Genomic DNA, 19,480 nt, shown 5'->3' with positions numbered 1-19,480 from the left:
CCTATATTTAGACTGGCTCTCCTCTGTTGGTTTAACAAGCAACCAAAGACAAGAACAATTTCTCCAGTCAGGGATTGTCAAGTTGAGGACTAATAGTTTTCTCTCAATTTTGGCCTTATATGCTTTGATCTTTGTTGGTGTATTTTACTTCTGAAACTAGTCAAAGTGAAACAAATCATTAAAATATTTATAAAATATAAAATAAATACAGAAAAATAGGTATATTATATTTTTTTGTTTTTTAATCAGCTTCCCCTCTTTATTCTTTTGCCTGGCAGTGTTCAGTACTCTCTCTGTCAGGTGCTTCAGGAAGACATTGTAATCACACAGAGAGAGGGAAAGTTGGCCAATAGAGCTGAATGTGAGGATTATAGCTGTCAAGAGTCCAAAATTCTTCAGAAAAACCCCTGAGTGCTGCCAAAGCGGACTCTGATAAGCATGTTATTTTTGCTAAACCACTCCTGAAGCCTATACCCCAGAATGTAGGGTGTTGGTCTATGTTAAAAACAGCTAGGTTAGTAAAACTGGCATAGAGCTTTATGAGTTGATTTAGAGTAAAAGATACACTGAGCAGGCACCCTCTGGGCTCTCTTGGGGATTTCAGAAGAGAAGACCCAGATAAGCTGATGTACTGTTCATGATCAGGAGACACTTTCGATATCCATTGAGAGATATGGTTTAATGACTCATTTAGCATTTCATAAATGATGATAAGGGCTACTGTTAGTCACCCATGTGATTGCAAAAATTGGTTATGCAATGCAGTTATGCGTGAGAGTAACTTTTTGTGCATACATGTGTATGCATGTAAATTGCTTGCGTCTGTCTGGACATCTGTGTCTGCACAAGATATATGGATGCAGTCAGAATATAACACAGACCAGCAAGCTGTGGGCTGCTTTTATTGTGTTTCTTGAGTTACATTAAAATAATATACTGACTATTTGGCAAAGACGTTCTTTGATCAATTGACCATTGGTAGCCATTTCACCTCTGTGTTACTACGGTGCATTATAACACTTATGCAAATCGTATTTTTTATCATTGTATTTAACCAGGCAACCTGACAAAGAACTCCTTGTTTACAGCAGTCTCCTGGGGGAGTAGGCACAGAGGCAGGGATGGCTACACACACTCAGACCTGGGAGTTGCCCAGTACTACCACAGGCTCGCACTGAGCACGCTGAGCAAGATGATCCAGGGATTCAAACCAGTGACCTTTCAGTAGCAAGCCCACTTCTCTAACCGTCAGGCTGCTTACTGTATGCTTAGTGGGGAGAAACCAGCTTTGCATCATCACTAAAGCACTGTAGCATACTGAATACTGAACACACAGAGGTCAACTGCTACCTATTTTCTCATTGTGCAGTGGTAAATTGATCAAAGAATATATTTGTCAAAATGTCAGTGTTTTCCTTTAAAAGCATTGTACGGGAAAATGCAATTACCTTGTCCTTGGACATCAGAAGAAAATGCAGATGTAGTGCCAAATGTAGATGCAAGTATGTTCAAATAGGCGAATGATGATAACAAAAGAGAAAATGAACAGGATCCAAAAATGATGGGCAACAAGTGTCAAAGCAGGCACAAATCTGACCTCTCCATAGGCAATATGCAAGATGACATTAGAGAGAAGTTGAGAATTAGAGAAGGAGAGAAAAATGGGAGGAGGAAATTAAGACTGAAGGAGAGATAAAGGGCAATGTGAAGGAATAAAGAATTGGAGAGAGAAGGGGAAAAGAGAGAGAGCAAGACAGAGAGAGAGAGAACTCCAGCAGGGATATACGGGGCAGTGTTTGAATGTGTGTTTGTGTGCGCTTGTGTGTGTTTGTGTGTGTGTGTGTGTGTGTGTGTGTGTGTGTATGTATATGCATGTGTGTGTGTGTGAGAGAGAGAGAGAGACAGACGGTAGGCAGTGAGTAGCACCCTGACACAGAGCCCCACACCGCCACAGAGCTACTCAACGGTAGGATTTGCCTTGTCTACAGTGTGTATGTGTGTGTGTGTGCGCGCGCCTTTATGAGATGTATCAGACAAAACTTCAAAGTGTGCATGCCTGCGTTTGCATGTTTCTCTGAGTGCTTTCTGTCTAAGCGCATGCATCCATCTGTGCATATCTGCATGTGTGTGTGTGTGTGTGTGTGCGCAGCTGTGCGTCTCTGTATGTGGCATGTGTGTAAGTGTGTGTGCGAGTCAGCGAGAGAAGGACAACAGGGAGGGAGAGAGAGAGAGAGAGAGAAATGAGAGAGGTTTGGGAGCTCGGTGGGCAAACACGGCGTCCTGATGTGCTAGTGCATGCTGTTTCTCTGGCAAGTTTTTGCAATACCACGGGATCCTTCAAGTTTGGGGCAGAACTTGCTGCTGCTGCTGTTTGTGTGTGTTTTAGCCACTGTAGGGTATCCCAGCACATCTGACAGCTGCCTCTTGTCCTCATTTTTCATCCCAAAAGGTAATGTATCGGATGTATGTGCGCACGGATGAACTACTCCTGGTGTGATTTTGTCTCAACTTTTGAATTTCCTGCTCATTCTAATTAATGTTTGCACAAAATGTCATGTCAATGTGCCGATTGAAGCTTTGTTCGATTTGCTGTAAAACCTCTGCACTTTAAGCAGAGTTCACTAAGATGAGAGCGATGGGGCAGAAGAGTGTCTTCATTTCTCATTTTGGATGACATAAAATGGCTCTTTGATATTTTTTCTTGCTTTTCCCCTTTCAGTCTATCTTTCCAGTAATCTTGATGTTATCGCCCTGCTCTCCCTTTTTTTATCTAAGTCTATTTAGTGGAACGGTAAAAAAAAAAAAATGCTTCATGTGCACCAATGACTAGAGCCTTTGAGGTGTATACCACAGTATCATCAGTAGTATGGGTTTTAGGAATAAGGGCAAACAGAAGATTAAACTATTCCCAGTTTTCAAACTCTGGTTTTGAATGATTTGTATATGTTGCAGCAGTGCTCCTGTATATATATTTTTTCAGCCTATATTTTAGTGTGTGTGCACACGCAGGTCAGATTTAGTATTTCCTCAAACCATTTGTCATTGTTTGTCTTTCTTGACTTCTATTGTGAAGCAGTGTGACAGCTGATACAGTGTGTGCTCTGCGGATAACACTGAGCAAACTGGTGGAGAAACGTTTTTCAGTTACATCATTGTTTTAATTGTAGCGAACACACATTTCAGTTTTCCTTCACAGTTATTTCTGCTTACTCCTGGTCAAGTTTTAGCTCAAGTTCAAGTTTATAAAGCATTTTGAAGTAGTTTTATCAGACAAGAAGAAGCATATTCTACTTCTGTCAGACGGAACGTTTTAAGGGGGAAAAGCTTCAAATGGGAATGAAATGGTTGTTGTCATGAAAAGCTTCTAATTGCTTTCGATAGGAATTAAAAGTGTGGTTTGCGTGTTAAAGCTTTGTGGAGAGTGGAAGGTTGGCCTCTCGCAGCGTCTCTTGTCTGTTCTGCGTCCAGGTGCATGATGGGGTCTTGGACAGAGCTGCTGTGTTAGATTGATGGAGGTCTGTACAGCGGAGAGAGAGCCGTGCACAATTGCTGGACAGTCGTTCTTAATTAAGATAATAGCATTCCGTGTAAATTGACTCTCCCTACATTCTGGCATTCACTTCTAATTGAGGCAAACGCATATAAACAATCTAATCCAATTTTAAACAGCTCTCTCAATTTGACCACTTTCTCACATGATGGTGGTTTGGATTTTATAGGGAGTATTTGTGAATCTTCAGTTAAAAGACTGAATGGATATAGTGTTAGTGTCATTTGTTAATATAAAATGATTTTTGTCATTCCTACATTATAACCTTACACACTCTAGGTTTTAAAAAAATATATTTTGTTGTAACAGCTATCAAATAATTTGTACTTTTTTGAATGACATTAAGTTTGAAGCACACTATAGATTTAGCCCCAATTTTATCCATGTCAGCACAAATGTGACTGGGACAGAAAAGACTTCTTCATGGCTCTTCTCAGAGGTTATGACTTTACACACTGATCTGAACATCGATGTAGATATACCGTTTCACAGTTGATAAAAGTCCTATGTGTAAAACACCCATTCTTTTTAAATATGTATATTCGACTTGAAGATTTAATTTAAAAATGGATTCAATAGGAGATAAATATGTTCCATTCTCTGTTTTTCATTGACACAAAAGTGAAATTCTGACATGTAAAATCATTGGCATGTTTGAAAATTGCAGTTATGCCTAATTTTTCTCACTTTTGCCTGACTTTGGTGAATGTAGTCAAATATATACATTTTAGGTATTCCTTTTTGAAAATGTTTTTTTTTTAAAGAGCATCATTCAAGCCATGCTTCATAGAATTGAATTAATTTGTTTTGAATTTTTTTCACTTATCTGTAGTCTGCTTACTATATGTCAAACCCAAAACAACTGAAGACAAACATGTTGAGTAAATAACTGTAGAACATTACTTCTGTGTTATTCATATTTAACTGTATATATATATCTTTTGTCTTGATGGGCTTTTTTTGTACATTTGCCTGCTGCTTGATTTATCCATCAATCAAAGTCAGAAGTAGTCGTTAGTTCTTCTCAGGCATGTCCTCTTTATCAGCTCGTCTTTACAACTCTACTTTTGTTTTCCATCTTTCAAGGTTTTCTCTTTCTCTTTCCTGTCTTCAAATTCTTGCCGATTCCTGTATATATTTTCTTAATCCCTCTTCATTATATGGCTCTGAATTCATATTCAGTATTTGATCTGATAAGGAACAGAACAAGTTATGCAACTGAGAAATTCCGTGGATTGAATAACATGCGGGAAGCTAAACATGCCCTAGCAGAATCCCCTCATTTTTTGTGGATAATTTTTTGTTGGAGACTCAAGGATATTTCACATCTCCCCTAGTGTCTCTTTTCTCTTTAATACTAAGGAGATTTAGCTGTCAATTTACAATAAAAGTGTTCAAACACACGTGATGAGACAAAACACTGGAGCTCAGTTTTATTTCATTGACATAGTATATGGTCTTGTGGCATGCAAAAAGACTGGATTTTATATCATGGGATCACCCAGAAATAATCTAAAGCACAATTCCTCTGTGCCTGTGACTTATCTGTGTGTTTTCCTTGCGTGTTGCAGTTTGTCTCACACCACTGTCCCATCACTGCGTGTCTCAGAGGAGGAGGAGGTTGTGGAGAAGATCCAAGAGCCTCTTCCTGTAACTTCTCTGCTGGCCACGTCCCATTCCAACCAGCACTCTCCTCTCCTCTCCTCCAGCTGCCCTAGCTGGCCTACTCTTATTCCTTCCTGCTCCAGTGGACGCCGTCATATTTTACTCCTTCCACTGGCCCCATTCTCTTGCACTAGCCTTAGCCTCCCATTCCCCATATCCTTCACCTGTGTCAGTAGGACGCGTCCCATTTTTGCCAAACCTGTCCTAAACCGTCTCTGCACCATTCCCACCCTCTCCTAACCCTTCTGTTCCCCTGATGGGCACCATATCAGACAGCAGTGCCACATTCCCTCCATCATCACTGAGAACCTCCCTGCACCCCTAACTGCCCGTCCAACATTAACACCAACATAACGCCATGGAAACAAAAGAAATAATGCTGACGACCATGATGAAAATGGACAGCGGAGAGAATGAGGGAGAGAGGGACAAAGGGAGAGAGGAAGAGGAAGTAGAGGGAGAGGAGGGGACGCAGCAGGAGAATGGTAGACTGATGCTGGCTGATGGCCTGGCAGAGAAAGGACCCAAGGCCTTGACCTCCAACTCTGGCCAGCAGGTGTCCAACGGCTTCACCACCTCCACCCCTCAGAGCCCCAGGGAGGGGCCAGGGCCTGGGGCTTGCTCCGGGGGAACGGCCTCAGGACCTGGGGGTGGCACTGGGTCCTCCATGCCACTAGGGGGCCTCAGGACTCTGGTGGTCCAGCAAACCAGCCTGGAGAGGCCCAGGGAGACCTGGAGCAAGAAGATGGACTTCCTGCTCTCTGTGATTGGCTATGCCGTGGACCTGGGGAACGTCTGGCGCTTCCCCTACATCTGCTACCAGAACGGAGGAGGTGAGGAATCAAAGGATATATGGAGGAGAGAAACTGTGAAAGGAGAGAGGGAGATATAGATAAGGAGTGGGGTGGAGTGGGGATGAGGGTTGTGAAGAGATCAGAGAGTAGAGAGGGTGGGCAGTTTGGGGGGGTAGGGGTTTGGCTCCCCACCTAGAATTCAGTCTGATTCACCGTCAGTTCAGTTCTTAGTGAAATTTGAGCTCAGGGACAGCAAAATGACATCTAATTCTCCAGTCCATTTCCCCTGAAGTAGGCACTCGTCATACACGAGATCCCATGCCAGAGTAAAGAGGGTTTCCAGGATTAGAAAAAAGCTTCTGCATGGTTAGAATTGTACTGCAGTGTATTGTTCACAGTGGTCAATATGGGTGCAGAATGAATTCATCAAGTACATCACATTCAGTTGAAATTACAACCATAATGCCCTTTGTCTGTCTTTTCATGCTGACTACAAAGGTAAGGCACCATATAAATTCAGATGGAAAAATTGGACTCATACACCGTCCCTTCTGTATTACAAACACCTAAATTAAAGAGGGCACAGACCTATGAGGAACGCTACATTCAACAATTCATGTAGTTGTTTTGTCTTATGCAATCTAAGGCACAAAAAGCGAAGGTCCACAGGGTGTGTTTTCACAAAGTCTGTGTTGTCTCCGCCGCCTGTGCTCGGTTACTACACAAGCCTTACCTAGCGGCAAACAGGGCCTCCCTTTCCACTTTTATTGAATTTGCAATAATAAAATCTTTGCAATTTCCTGTGTTCTGTGTGTGTCTCGGGGAGCGAGGCAGAGATGGGGACTGGGAGACACTTGATAGAGGCAACAGTATTAATTGTGGTTTTTATGAGAACGCCTTCAGTCTCTTTCTCCTTGCTTAATAACCTGTCTCCCAGGCAGCTGCTCAATCAACCCTTATCTTTGCTTTCATGTCACAAAGAGACGCAAGCACGCATGCACACACCAACCCACCCACCCACATGCACACACACACACAAACAAATCTGCACACACACATAAGAATAAATCTATAATCAGATGGAGAGAAAGAAACAAAGAGAGAAAGAGAGAGATGTGTTATCAAAGCCAGAACGCTAGGCCGGATGGTCCAAGGATCTGGCTGCCATGCTGCTGATCTCCTCAGCGTTTGGCCTTTAATTCTATTTTCATCAATCCTGCATTTTTACATCTTACAGGGTAGAAATAAGAGCTCAAGGTTTCTGTTTCCTCACTTAGCAAATGCAAAGCCAACATCACAGTAGTCCAAATTTGTCATAGTAGAATAGACAAAATATACCTCTGTTTTTTATCATAGCACACTAAATGCAAAGTGATGTGAAATTGGTAAATTACAAACTGTTGTTTTTGAGTGGACTATACCTTTAAAGGGTTATACAAGGGCTATGGTACACACAATATATAATTGATTGATTGATTGAACATTTGAGGAAAGACCTTCATTTTCAATGGTGATGTGAAACATTTACAATTATGTACATGATGATTTTTCATAACTGATGAGTGCAGTTTATTTTTATAGTTGTCCTTTATTGTTAGTTGTTAAGAGGACTATAGAGATTACAGATGGAGTGTGAATTAGTACCATTTCTCAATGGTGTAATTGATTTTTTACTATTCTTCCATAACTGTTCTCTTCCTCTCTTCCAATTATTCCCGTCTCATTCTTCCCTCTCTTTCACTCTATCCCCCTCTCTGTTTCTCTCTCCTTCCTTACCCACCTTGTCCCTCCACCCCCCACCTCTCATCTTTCCCACTCTCCATCTCCCTCTCTCCTGCCCACATTTCCTCCCTCCCTCCCTCTCTCTCCAGGTGCCTTTCTGCTGCCCTACCTGTTGATGGCGGTGTTTGGAGGTGTGCCTCTATTCTACATGGAGCTGGCGCTTGGCCAGTTCCACCGTAGTGGCTGCATCTCCATCTGGAAACACATCTGCCCCATCTTCAAAGGTAAGAGGGGGAAGGAGACAGGAGAGGAGAGCACAGGGCAGTAAAAGGGATGGGAAAGAAAAAAGAGAAGAGAAGTGACAGTAGAAGAGAGGAGAGGAATCCAGAGGAAATGAGGAGTGTATGTAAGATAAGAGGAAAGGCAATAGAAGAGAGAGGAAGTGAGAGAGAAGAGGAAGTTCAGAGCGATAGTTCACATAGGAAAGACAACATAAGAGAACAGCTCGCACCAACAGGAAAATTGGCAGGAAGAGAGCAGAGAAGACTTTCTGACGAAGAAGGACAGTGTCAAGTAGACATCCAGCGAGAGGAGCGAGAGCCTGAGAGACAGCTGGTTTAACCTCCTCGACCCCCTCAGCACAGTTCCCTTGAAGAGCATTCCCATCTTCTTGTAGGTGCAGTGTGATGTACTGACTCTCTGTTATGGAAATTGTCACATTTCCATGCCAAATGCCAGCTGCTTAGAAATTCGATAGTATGTAAATTGTTGTTGTTTGGAAATGTCACCCACTTACCCAATGGGAACTTGAATTAGCTTGAAAACGCCACTGATCTCTCTGTGAGAGATAGATGGGGAGTGATTGAGTGGTGTCACACACTGCTTGGGTTTACTTCCATTTACGCTGATGTTTCTACAAAATATAGAGGGAAGGTTTATGATCAAGTATTGTTCAAGTTTTCAGTTTTCTTCACTCTTAGAGTATTTTTGTGCTGATTATGTTATACTGCGAATATAACTGTCTTTTCCCCTCCGTCTCTCTGTGTATTTCTCTCTTTCTCTCTCTCCTCAACCTCCCCTCTCCCACTTTTCTCCGCTCATCCAGGAATAGGCTTTGCCATCTGCATCATAGCCCTCTACATAGCCTTCTACTACAACACCATCATGGCCTGGGCCTTGTACTACCTGCTGTCATCGTTCCGGCCCACCCTGCCCTGGACCACTTGCACCAACAGCTGGAACACGGTCAACTGTAACCGCTACATGTCCACCGACCACAACGTCACCTGGTCCAACTCCTCCACCTCCCCCGCCGAGGAGTTCTATACGTAAGTGCATGTAAGTCGGATGTAGAGGGGCGGAGGGAGAGCGAGACAGGAGGGAGAGGTCAAGTGAAGGAGGGAGGATGAGTTCCAGAGAGCGATTACAGGGACAGTTCAGGTCTTTAAGAAGCCCAACCACAATCTGATAGTCCTCTCTCCACTTGCCTCACTGGTTTGTGAGTTATTGCAGGCAGAAGTTATAAGCATTTCAGAATAAGAATCACTTTATTTCGCCAAGTACAATGGCTGCACAAGAAATTGACCTGGGTCACACAGACACATTAGAATACAGTTACACAGTACAGGAGTGATACACTCGATGCAGTACAAAACATAGCAGGTCCTCACATAGTGCAGATAAGATGCACTGTGTAACAGTTGACTAAACAAAGCTACATAAATAGAGTAGATTTTATCCGTGTCCATGGACACAGATATAAGCTCACTATGTCATACTACTGAAATTCTAGGCAAGTTTGAGCCTGCTACTTACACAGTTACAAAATAGTAACCGACCCAGGCAGGAGATAGGACAGACTGGGAGGGAGACAGACAAGGAGGTAAACAACACAGACAGGTAGGGCAATTTTTGTGTCAAAGGCTTTTTTTTTCTTTTTTTCTTGAAACCAGATCTCTGTCAGAGAGAACAATGTCTTTGTTATTCCTGAGTGCCTTGGGAGTCTCTGTCGTCAGTGTCCTGTTCCCTAAAAGTCTACTGGCTTAGTCTTATCAGCTGTTCACTAGACTGAGTCTATCTGTTACGTCCACGGAGCCAGAAACAGGGTTTATCCATAGTTGACTTTTCCTAACACAGGTATTAAAGTAACAAATTCCTCAACTTGGTCTGGCGCCAGAATTTCCTGTTTTCAACATAAGTCATGTCTCTTTTTTATAGTTCTGGTTCTGTGTGTCTAACCTGTGACCAGATGTTAACTTCACTGTTCACTTGTCTGCTTTTTTGCCCTGTGTTGCTGTTAGACGTTTGCTTACTCTGATTTGTGCAAACTTTGGTGTAATTAAAGTTTATTGATAGAAACTCACTATAAAGTCATTTAATGCCCTTTCTTCCATTTTATGTATTCTTTTTATCTTTTTTCCCAAGTGAACTACTCTTTCATTACAGCTGATTTAATCTGTTTGTGTGTTCATGTGTGTTTATATTTGTGTATATTTGTGTGTGTATGTGTGTGTGTGTGTGTGTGTGTGTTTGTCAAGGGATTAAGTTCTATGACTTGCATATTGGACAATAAAGGAAGACTTATTTTCCACTCCACTCCATTTTCCATTCATCACCCCTTCTCCCCCTCCTCTCTCCCTCTCTTGCTTCCCTGTTTTATCTTTTTCTGTTCCTTGTCGTTTCTGTCTATATCGCTTTCTCCATTTCCTTTCGCCTCTCCTTCCTTCCCTCCCCCTTTTGCCAAAGTCCTCCTTTCCCCTCTCTGCCATCTCTTCTGCTTTCCCCACTTCCCCACATTGCTTCTCTCCACCCCATCTCCTTTCCCTCACTTTCTCCCATCTTCTCTGCCACTTCTTTTTACTCTCTCACTCTCTACATCCCTCCCCTTCCTTCTCCATTCCCTTTCCTCTCCCTTTCTCCCTCTGTCCCTCTTTCTTTGTTCATCTCCTCCTGCTTTTTCTCTCTCTCACTTGCCCCTGTTTTCTTTCTGTTTCCTACTCCCTGTCCCTATCCTCCCTTCCATCCTTCCCTCCCTTCCCTCCTGTCTCCTGCCTCTCCTGTCTTCTCCTCCTCCTCATGTCCTCTCCTTGTCTCTCCTCTGCGATTCCACCATTTCCCTCCCTCTCTCGTCTTCCTCATTCCCTCGCTTCTTCGCATCCCCATTCGACCTCACCCCTCCCACCCCCTCTCCTCCCTCCAGTCGCCAGGTGTTGCAGGTCCACCTCTCCCCAGGTCTGCACCAGCTGGGCTCTGTCAGCTGGCAGCTGGCCCTCTGCCTGCTCTTCATCTTCACCATCGTCTACTTCAGCATCTGGAAGGGAGTCAAGACGTCTGGAAAGGTAACTGAGGGGCCGACTGCATGGCTGACAGGGGGTCAGTTAGAGGGGAGAGGATGGATGGATGAAGGCAGGGAGAGAGAGGGGAATGGTTGGTGGCTCTCCTGTCTGCTCTCCACCTTCATCATCACAGGTTGGTAAGTTGGTTAGGGAGGCAGCCTCAAAGTTGAAAGGTTTCTGGTTCCATCCCCAGTACAGACAGTGCAGTAAACTAGCTAAGAGAGGGAGGAATAAATGGAGAAATAGTGCACACCCTAATAATACTGTACATACTTTTCCCCATACTTCCCATTCATACATTCTATTTAACAGATGTTGAAATTGTCAGTTGCATATGTTTATATAACCTCAATTTGCTGTGTTCTTGTTTATACTCTATTGTATGGTTATATTGTATTTCCCCTGCTGCAACGACCCAATTTCCCTACAAGGATCATTAAAGTTTCATCTTATCTTATCTTAACAGTAACATTAGTGGTACAGCGGAACAGGCACTTGCAGGCGCTTGCATTGTATGTCATTGTGGTTGTATCTGTCCTTGTAAAAGTAATCAATGGGGTGGAGGCAAAAGTGGATGGGACAGATGGATCAAGGGAGTGAGATAAGGAGGAAGGGATAAGCAGTCAAGGAAAGCAGAAAAGGGGGGATTCTTGAGGTGGGAAGGTAGAAGAGAAGGTGTAGAGGAGAGAGATGTGAAAGAAGGGTTGAAGCAATGAAAGGACAGGAAGGATTGTCATTGATGGCTATATACAGTACTTAATCTGGACTGTTCCTACTCCGCCTTCTCCTTAGATTGTCTTAACTGTCCTAACGTCACAGTGCTGCTCATCCATGAGGCCAAGTGATCTCTGTAACACCTACCGTTTCCTATCTGTTCTTCCTGGTAGTCCTCGCCCAAGGGGCTACTGACCTTAGTTTAAATAATAATCTGCAGCATTTTCATATAAATAAAGGTTTGTACATTACCACTTTAATCTATGTGTTTTTCCTCTTTCTCTGTATAAGGTGGTGTGGGTGACTGCTACCTTTCCCTACCTGGTCCTCCTGGTGTTGCTCATCCGTGGGGCCACTCTGCCAGGGGCCTGGAGGGGCGTGGTCTTCTATCTCAAACCTGACTGGGAGAAACTGCTCAGCACTACAGTGAGTCAGTCGTATTTAGCAAAGCGTTCTATGATCCCTCTTAAATTCCAGTGATATTGCTATTACCTTTATACAAACTGGTACATATGATGTATGATGCCTCCTCTTGTCTTCACATATCTCCTTCTTCCCTCCTACACTATTTCTCAATTTCTTCCCGACTCCCTTAATCATTAAACACATTTCTTTTTGTCTCTCCCTTACTCCCCTATCATTCTCCTTCTCTCCCTCTTTCTCCCTCTTTCTTCATCTCTCTCTTTCCTTCCCTCCACCCTCTCCAAGGTGTGGATTGATGCAGCAGCTCAGATCTTCTTCTCTCTGGGTCCGGGGTTCGGTGTGCTCCTTGCCTTTGCCAGCTACAACCCGTTCCACAACAACTGCTACAAGTGAGAATTAAAGGAGGGTCTCTTGAACAGATCAGAGTTCATTACATGACACAGTTGGCCACAGCTTGTCATCATTACATACATAAAACACGATTGTAAAGTACAGACTCTCCTTAAACGTGTGATTTCAGCATTTACTATAAGACCAAATTGTCTACTATACTTGATCTTAAAATGTTCCTTTTGCACCTCTTGCTTGCTTAAATCTGTGTCTACATTACTTTTCCCCTCAGTTCTTCTCAGTTTCTTGCCGATTGCTATGTAGACTATATCTAGTCTGACTAGGGTTGCCAATATGTGGGCCCAATATTGGCCTTTTAATAAAAATTATATGATGGAGGTGTGGAAAAGATTTTTCTTAACAGCCTCAGGGCCGCCCGTCTGTAAAGTTTGTAATAAATTCTGCAATGAAATCTGCCTCACCTCACCTTGAGGAGCTGAAAATTGTCAAACTTATAGATACAGAATATCAGCACAAAACAAAATATCATCTATCAGCAGCTAAAAATATTGGTATCAGTATCGGCCTTCAAATATAAGCCTGACCACCTCCAAATCAGGCCTGCATGGTCCAATACTCAAGTCTAACAAGTGTAAATACTGCAGAGATATTTCACAGACGTCCTCCCTAATTCCTTCTTCTTCCTGCTACCCCAATCCCTCCTTTCTCCCTCCCAGAGATGCATTGGTAACCAGCTCAGTAAACTGTCTGACTAGTTTTCTGTCTGGCTTCGTCATCTTCACCGTTCTGGGCTACATGGCTGAGATGAGGCATCAGGATGTGGACACTGTGGCCAAGGACGCTGGTAGGACACTGCACCAGCACAGTCCCCAACAATCAATCATTCACACAATTTGGCCCTCATTGTCAGAAACAAATGTCAATAGCTTGCTATTTTGCATCCCAAACTGTATCAAACTGAATGCTTACTGGGAGGGATAGAAAATGGCACACAAAATAGCTGCAGGTGGATGCTTTGACATCATGTGAGTACAAAGTGTTCCTTTCATCAAGTTTAATTAAGTTGAACTTCATCACAAGTGGGGAATCACTCATTCCCCACCTGGGCTGGAATATCATTTGAGGTCTATGAGAATACATTTTTCAGAATTCAATGTAATTTTTGTCCCAATGAAAAATCTCTTTCAACCTGCCCCTCTTTCTGTCTCTCCAGGTCCCAGTCTGCTGTTTATCATCTATGCGGAGGCCATAGCTAACATGCCTGCTGCCACCTTCTTCGCCATCATCTTCTTCCTCATGATCATCATGTTGGGACTGGATAGCACGGTTAGTTGGGCTCCAAAATGACTCAGTTACCACCCCTTACTTTATTGATTCCAACTCCCTTAAATCAATAAAATGATTCATTGCAGTGTGAAGGGTAAGACGCCCCAGTTAGTCTGCTGAGTTTTCTATGTATCCTCAAATCTCCGTCTCCCCCTGTTGTACTTTCCCTAATCTGTTGTTGCCCAGTTTCCAGCTCTTGTTTGCTCTCATCTCAAACCTGGACACAGAGGTTTCATATTTGCTTTGTTCTAAAGGCAAATGCCTTGTTCTGTTTGTTTTGCATTTGCCTGTTGTAATGGTGGCTCCATGAAGGTGTCGGGTATTATTTGTCCTCACTGTTCCATTTTGGATAACAGTCAATGAAAACACTGTGATAGGGCTCTCATATCAGTGGTGTGTTGTGATCTTGTCTCCATGAGCCTGTGTTTATCTGCTGAGAGGCAGCCAGCTGGAGAGACCTGTGAGGCTCTTATCATGTACTGATAATCAGTGTACAATCAGCACACCGTTGTTATGCTCCTCTTTTCTATGACTGAGGATATTACTGCAAACCCTGTTGGTGTACGTGGATTTGCGTTGCATAGTCTAAACATTCTCTCCCTTCATATTTCTCACTTTCTCTAAAGGCCGTGATACACAAGGAAACTTTAGGGGTAAAGTTGATGGGAAACATTGCCCAAGGAGTGCTCACATCACTGTTGCATTGATTACATAGAAACATCTTGTTGTCAGTTAACATCTAAATATATTCTTTATCCCCAAGACATTATATTTCCTTTTTCTCGGGAAATTGTCCATGTGTTTTGTCAAAGCAAGTGGCTAGTTTTTCCCCGGCCTTTGAATTTTGGCTACTGTACCCAACTTGCCCTTTCCTCTTCATCTTCTGCCTCTGTCGTCTATTCTGCCTCCCCTATCTTGCTTTTTGTCTCTCTGATGAGTCTTCTCTCTCCTCCCTCTTCTGGGTGTCTCTGTCCATCATCTCGTCCTCTTTCTCTCTTCCTCCTCTCTCCAGTTTGCAGGTTTGGAGGGGGTGATCACGGCCATGCTGGATGAGTTCCCTCATCTCCTGGCTAAGAGACGGGAGTGGTTTGTCTTCGGCCTGGTGTGTGTCTGCTACCTGGGGGCTCTCTCCACACTCACATACGTAAGTTAAACCACATTACAGGTTATCTATCACAAATTACTGCTTACCTGATTAAAATTATGATTAGTAACATAATCTACTAAAACTCAAAGACTCAAACTCAGCAATGCAATCCATTTACTTTCAGTTGTTTTTGGGTTACTTGTACTCCAAAATCCATAAAATATACAATCCCAATTGACTTATTTAATTCCTAATATATCCCAATTTACAGTCTGCAATTTGAATAGTGTTATTTTTTATTATGTGCAAATAATATTGACCATTATTTCAAGATGTGTACCTTTTATTTAGTGTCTATAATTTCACAAATTGCTGTTTTCTCTTTGAACATGTTTTGAGTAATCCAACAAGAAATCTCAAAAGTATCTGCAACTCATCGAAATAAGATTACAAGTAATCCATCGAGTTAGTTCTAAAGATCCCAATCTAAAATCTAAATCTAAACATCCAATGCAGTCCAAGATCCAGTGCTGTTTAGTGGAGCATCTCTGCTCCATTCTGTTTAATGCATCTCTGTTTAATGGAGCATCTCTGCTCCATAAACACATACAGCACATTAGCCTTCTCCTTGCCTTAGAGCTCATACACAAAGTTGCATGCGTCCAACAATTTACTCTAATTTGTAAATAATTATAAATAAATGAAAAGTAAATACATCTAATAACCCATCCTCCCCGTTTCCCACCTCTCTCCCCCCCCCCCCCCCCCCATCCTCCTTCCCCCTCCCCCTCCTCCCTCCTCTTCCTCCCACCTCCTCCTCTTCCTCCTCATCCTCCTTCTCTTCCTCTTCCTCCTTCTCTCTCTCTTCCTCTGTCTCCTGTACCAGGGAGGTGCTTTTGTGGTGAAGTTGTTTGAGGAGTACGCCACAGGCCCTGCGGTAATCACTGTGGTCCTGCTGGAAGTCATCGCTGTCTCCTGGTTCTACGGTAAATGCTGATGATGATGATGATAGTGATGGCGATGATGATGGGAAAGGGTGAAAAATATTGAATAAAACAGTTCTGTTGCGTTTGAAAGCCGACACTAGCAAGCTGTGTTTTTAAGCAGGTTGTACAGAACAGTTGTACAGTGGTACTTACTTATGACAAGTTTTGTGGATGTTGTTGTTACCCAAAGTACGATCCCGACTCAGTTTCTGAAAATGCTTTGAACCTTGTGCTGATAATGTGTGTGTGTGTATTCCAGGTACCGACCGTTTCTGTAACGACATCCAGCTCATGCTTGGTTTCTACCCGGGTTGTTTCTGGAGGGTCTGCTGGGTGGCCATCTGCCCCTGCTTCCTATTGGTGGGGCACACCCACCCCCACACACACACACACACACACACACACAGACTTGTACATTAATGACTGAGAGAGGCTAAAAATGAATGTAGTAAGACCAGCTGTCATTTATGTATAAACTTGTCAGAGAGCTTTCTAAAGACATCCAAATGCTTGGCCCTTGCCATAACTGCTCTCTGTTTGTTTTCTTTTTCTCCAGTTCATCATCATCAGTTTTCTGGCCTTCCCTCCGGAGGTCAGGTTGTTTGACTACCACTACCCGGCCTGGACCACCGTCCTGGGCTACTGCATCGGAGTGTCCTCCTTCATCTGTGTGCCTGCTTACATGGTCTACCACCTTCTCCATGCAAAGGGCACATTCAAACAGGTACTACTACTGCTACATTCCTTTCCTTTCCTTTCCTTTCCGTTCCTTCACTCCACTTCATTTTCCTTCCCTATGTTAAGTCTATCTTAAATCTTGGTTCCCCTCCTTCTCTCCGCTCCTCTCCTCTGTCCTTCCCCCTCCCCCTCTCTCTTCCTCGGAGGGCTTACCCAGATCCTTTTCTTGATCTTTGTGCTCTCATTGCCACCTCCCCTAACAGAGGGCTTACCTCTGTCCCCTGCTGTCGTCCCACCATCTCCCATGTTCTGTCAGTCTCTGTGCTCGGCCCCCTGAGGCCGACCCTCTCCTGTGAACAGGTGACCGGAGGCGTGGATCAAAGGAGCAGGGAGGAGGTACAGGCCAGAGATTAGCAAGAAAAAAAGCTAGCAGCCATGACAACTTCCAGGCCCCATGGATCTCACACACACACACACACACACACATAGGGCACACATACAGTCATGCACGCTCAAATTGGACATGTAACTACAGCACCTGATGACACACGTGTAATACACACACACGTAACAGGTTACAGCACTCACTGGATAAGCACTCACACCCAAACCTACATAAGCCACTCATACCTAATGAGGCACACTCACCTCTCACACATTCAAATAGGCCTACATTCACGTGTGCACACACACACACACACACACACACACGCTCATATACACTGCATGGCATGTGCAGACTGTCACATTGCCAGATTGGAGAATAAAGTTTAAGTACTAAAGGAGACAGTGCTTTTGCCATCAGGGCACCTGGGGTTTGGAACGTCCCGCCTGAGAGACTGAGGCTTTGAAGTTACTCTTCAAAACGTACCTTTATGAACAGGCCTATTTCATTCCTTGTTTTATTTATTTTTTGCGTTTTTTAAGAGTTATTTATCCTATCTTTTACTCTTGATCCTAGAGGGCGCTCCCCTCCCTTTCTCCTATCCTTATCTTACATTTTTTCAGATGTGTAATTGCTTTTTGTGTGTGCTCATTTTATGCTATTTCTGCTATCCTTTGTCCTGTATTTTAATGATTCTATAAAGCACTTTGTAACTTTGTTTTGAAAAGTGCTACATAAATAAAGTTTATTATTATTATTATTTTTATAAAGTCCTGTGTTAGAGATGACAGAGGAGAGACATCAAAGAGACTGGTAGACAGCACTTCTCTGGCTGTTCTCCTCCACTGTTGACACTGCTGCCAGTGCACACAATGACACTGACACACACTGTCAGCACACAGCAGTATGTGTGTGAGGAGTGTGTATTCATGTGCATGTGAGTTCAAAATGTTCTAGCGTCTCTTTGCCATGCGACCTGATTGTGTGTTTGTCATCTATAAGGTTTGTCTCTCCCTCTGTTATTAAACTCCAAGTATGTCCGTTGGTCTTTGTCAGGTGTGTTTGAGACAGTGCCCATAATCCCTTTGAATAGCTTGTTAGGACATCACATGGTCTCATACTGAAACAGCGCATACAAATTCACCAAGGGTTGAATTCACCTGTCTACATCAGCATTCAAATCGTGAATTAATGACTCAATAAATACAAATAATACAAATAAGATAATACAAAAGAGTAACTCGGTCAAAACGTTGTTTGCCATTTAAAAAAAAAGGGGTGGTGCAAGTCTACTACGATTTGTAGTTTAATCTTCGTCCATTACCAGTGCAATAGATGGATGTATGTATCACTTGGATTTACTCTTTGTTCACTCTCTCTCTTTCTCTTTGTCCCTCATCTTTCCCCCTTGCTGCTCCCCCTCTTTCTGTCTCTCTCTCTCATTTTCTTCTGTCTCTCTGTGTTTATCTCTCTCTCTCCTCACAGCGTCTGCTAAAGAGTATCACTCCAGAGCCCAGCAGCGAAGGACACAGAGACCTCATTGTCACTAACGCAGTCTGACCGAACCCTGACCCTACGAAGGTGCCACTGTATTTACCTAGAGCGCCCTCTTCTGGACGAACTGCAACTCTACAGGACAAGGGGGCTACCTTACACCATCTTTGCCTCTTTTCATACAATACTTCTCCTACACTTGTTTTTTTTTTTTATCACATCCAAGCCTAGAGATAGAGGTAGAGTTACCATGCAGAACCAGGCCGAAGTGGTTTACTTTAGCTGGGTTTAGTTCAGTTTGGTTTGGTTCCTTTTGCTGGTTCAGTTTTAAAGGAGTTCGGTGGTGTTACTTGCAAACCCAGAGCCCAGTTTCAGTAACTCTAGCATCCACACTCCCTCCCTCCACCCACTTCTCCGTTCATAAGTGTCTAAGTCATTAAGTATTGTTTTCAGGTTATGCAGTAGCAGATGTTATTGCATTTTATACAATTATATAAAGTACGATACAATCAGTGTTCATTTAGACAATATAACATGCAGTCAAACTCAAGACACCGCTGAGCATAGGACTCATTTTCATCAACATACATGCTGTAAAAATAACATATTTAGTGATACTTAAATTACAGTATATTTTAGCTGGAGTAGACCTACACAATTCAATTTCAATCCAATCTCATTGTTTATGGTTGTATCTTCATGTTATGCTATTAAGTTATGCATTCTGATATGTAGCAAAATTCAGGTATCTTTTTACATCTGTTACTGAAGCCAAATATATGATATCTGTTGTTATGTTCCTATTTCTACAGATGTTTCAATAATGTAGCTGTCATTATGTTTTGTGGCGACTGTTAACCTGTGTTTAGTTGGTGGCATCTTGGAAGAAAGACGCATTTGCAATGGGTTCCCTACACTGTGAAGCACTGTCTGGGTAGTTACATTAAAGTCTGTGTGTGTGTGTGTATGT

At 43.0% G+C, this 19,480-nt stretch overlaps 1 protein-coding gene across 2 annotated transcripts in view; it reads left to right on the top strand.

The window, feature by feature from the left end:
• Positions 1 to 1,919: 1,919 nt before the first annotated feature.
• Positions 1,920 to 19,480, top strand: part of slc6a4a (solute carrier family 6 member 4a) — an 18,665-nt gene continuing 1,104 nt past the window's right edge. Inside the window, exons 1-14 of one of the 2 annotated variants that reach the window (XM_071910088.2) lie at positions 1,920 to 1,966; positions 5,122 to 6,048; positions 7,881 to 8,015; positions 8,837 to 9,059; positions 10,931 to 11,069; positions 12,072 to 12,206; positions 12,489 to 12,592; positions 13,271 to 13,398; positions 13,768 to 13,880; positions 14,893 to 15,024; positions 15,854 to 15,953; positions 16,213 to 16,313; positions 16,510 to 16,677; positions 18,502 to 19,480. The exon at positions 18,502 to 19,480 is cut by the window's right edge and continues 1,104 nt beyond it. In XM_071910088.2, coding sequence (XP_071766189.1) covers positions 5,574 to 6,048; positions 7,881 to 8,015; positions 8,837 to 9,059; positions 10,931 to 11,069; positions 12,072 to 12,206; positions 12,489 to 12,592; positions 13,271 to 13,398; positions 13,768 to 13,880; positions 14,893 to 15,024; positions 15,854 to 15,953; positions 16,213 to 16,313; positions 16,510 to 16,677; positions 18,502 to 18,576 — 2,028 coding nt within the window. In that variant the 5' untranslated portion in view covers positions 1,920 to 1,966; positions 5,122 to 5,573 and the 3' untranslated portion in view covers positions 18,577 to 19,480. Of the gene's footprint in view, positions 1,967 to 2,261; positions 2,450 to 5,121; positions 6,049 to 7,880; positions 8,016 to 8,836; positions 9,060 to 10,930; positions 11,070 to 12,071; positions 12,207 to 12,488; positions 12,593 to 13,270; positions 13,399 to 13,767; positions 13,881 to 14,892; positions 15,025 to 15,853; positions 15,954 to 16,212; positions 16,314 to 16,509; positions 16,678 to 18,501 lie in introns of those variants that run through there. The other variant, XM_071910087.2, reaches the window with a different exon arrangement.

The sequence above is a fragment of the Centroberyx gerrardi genome, chromosome 6 (assembly GCF_048128805.1).
Source record: "Centroberyx gerrardi isolate f3 chromosome 6, fCenGer3.hap1.cur.20231027, whole genome shotgun sequence".
Taxonomy (NCBI): domain Eukaryota; kingdom Metazoa; phylum Chordata; class Actinopteri; order Beryciformes; family Berycidae; genus Centroberyx; species Centroberyx gerrardi.
The sequence above is the reverse complement of the archived record's forward strand: the minus strand, read 5'-3'. Positions and strand labels throughout refer to the sequence as shown.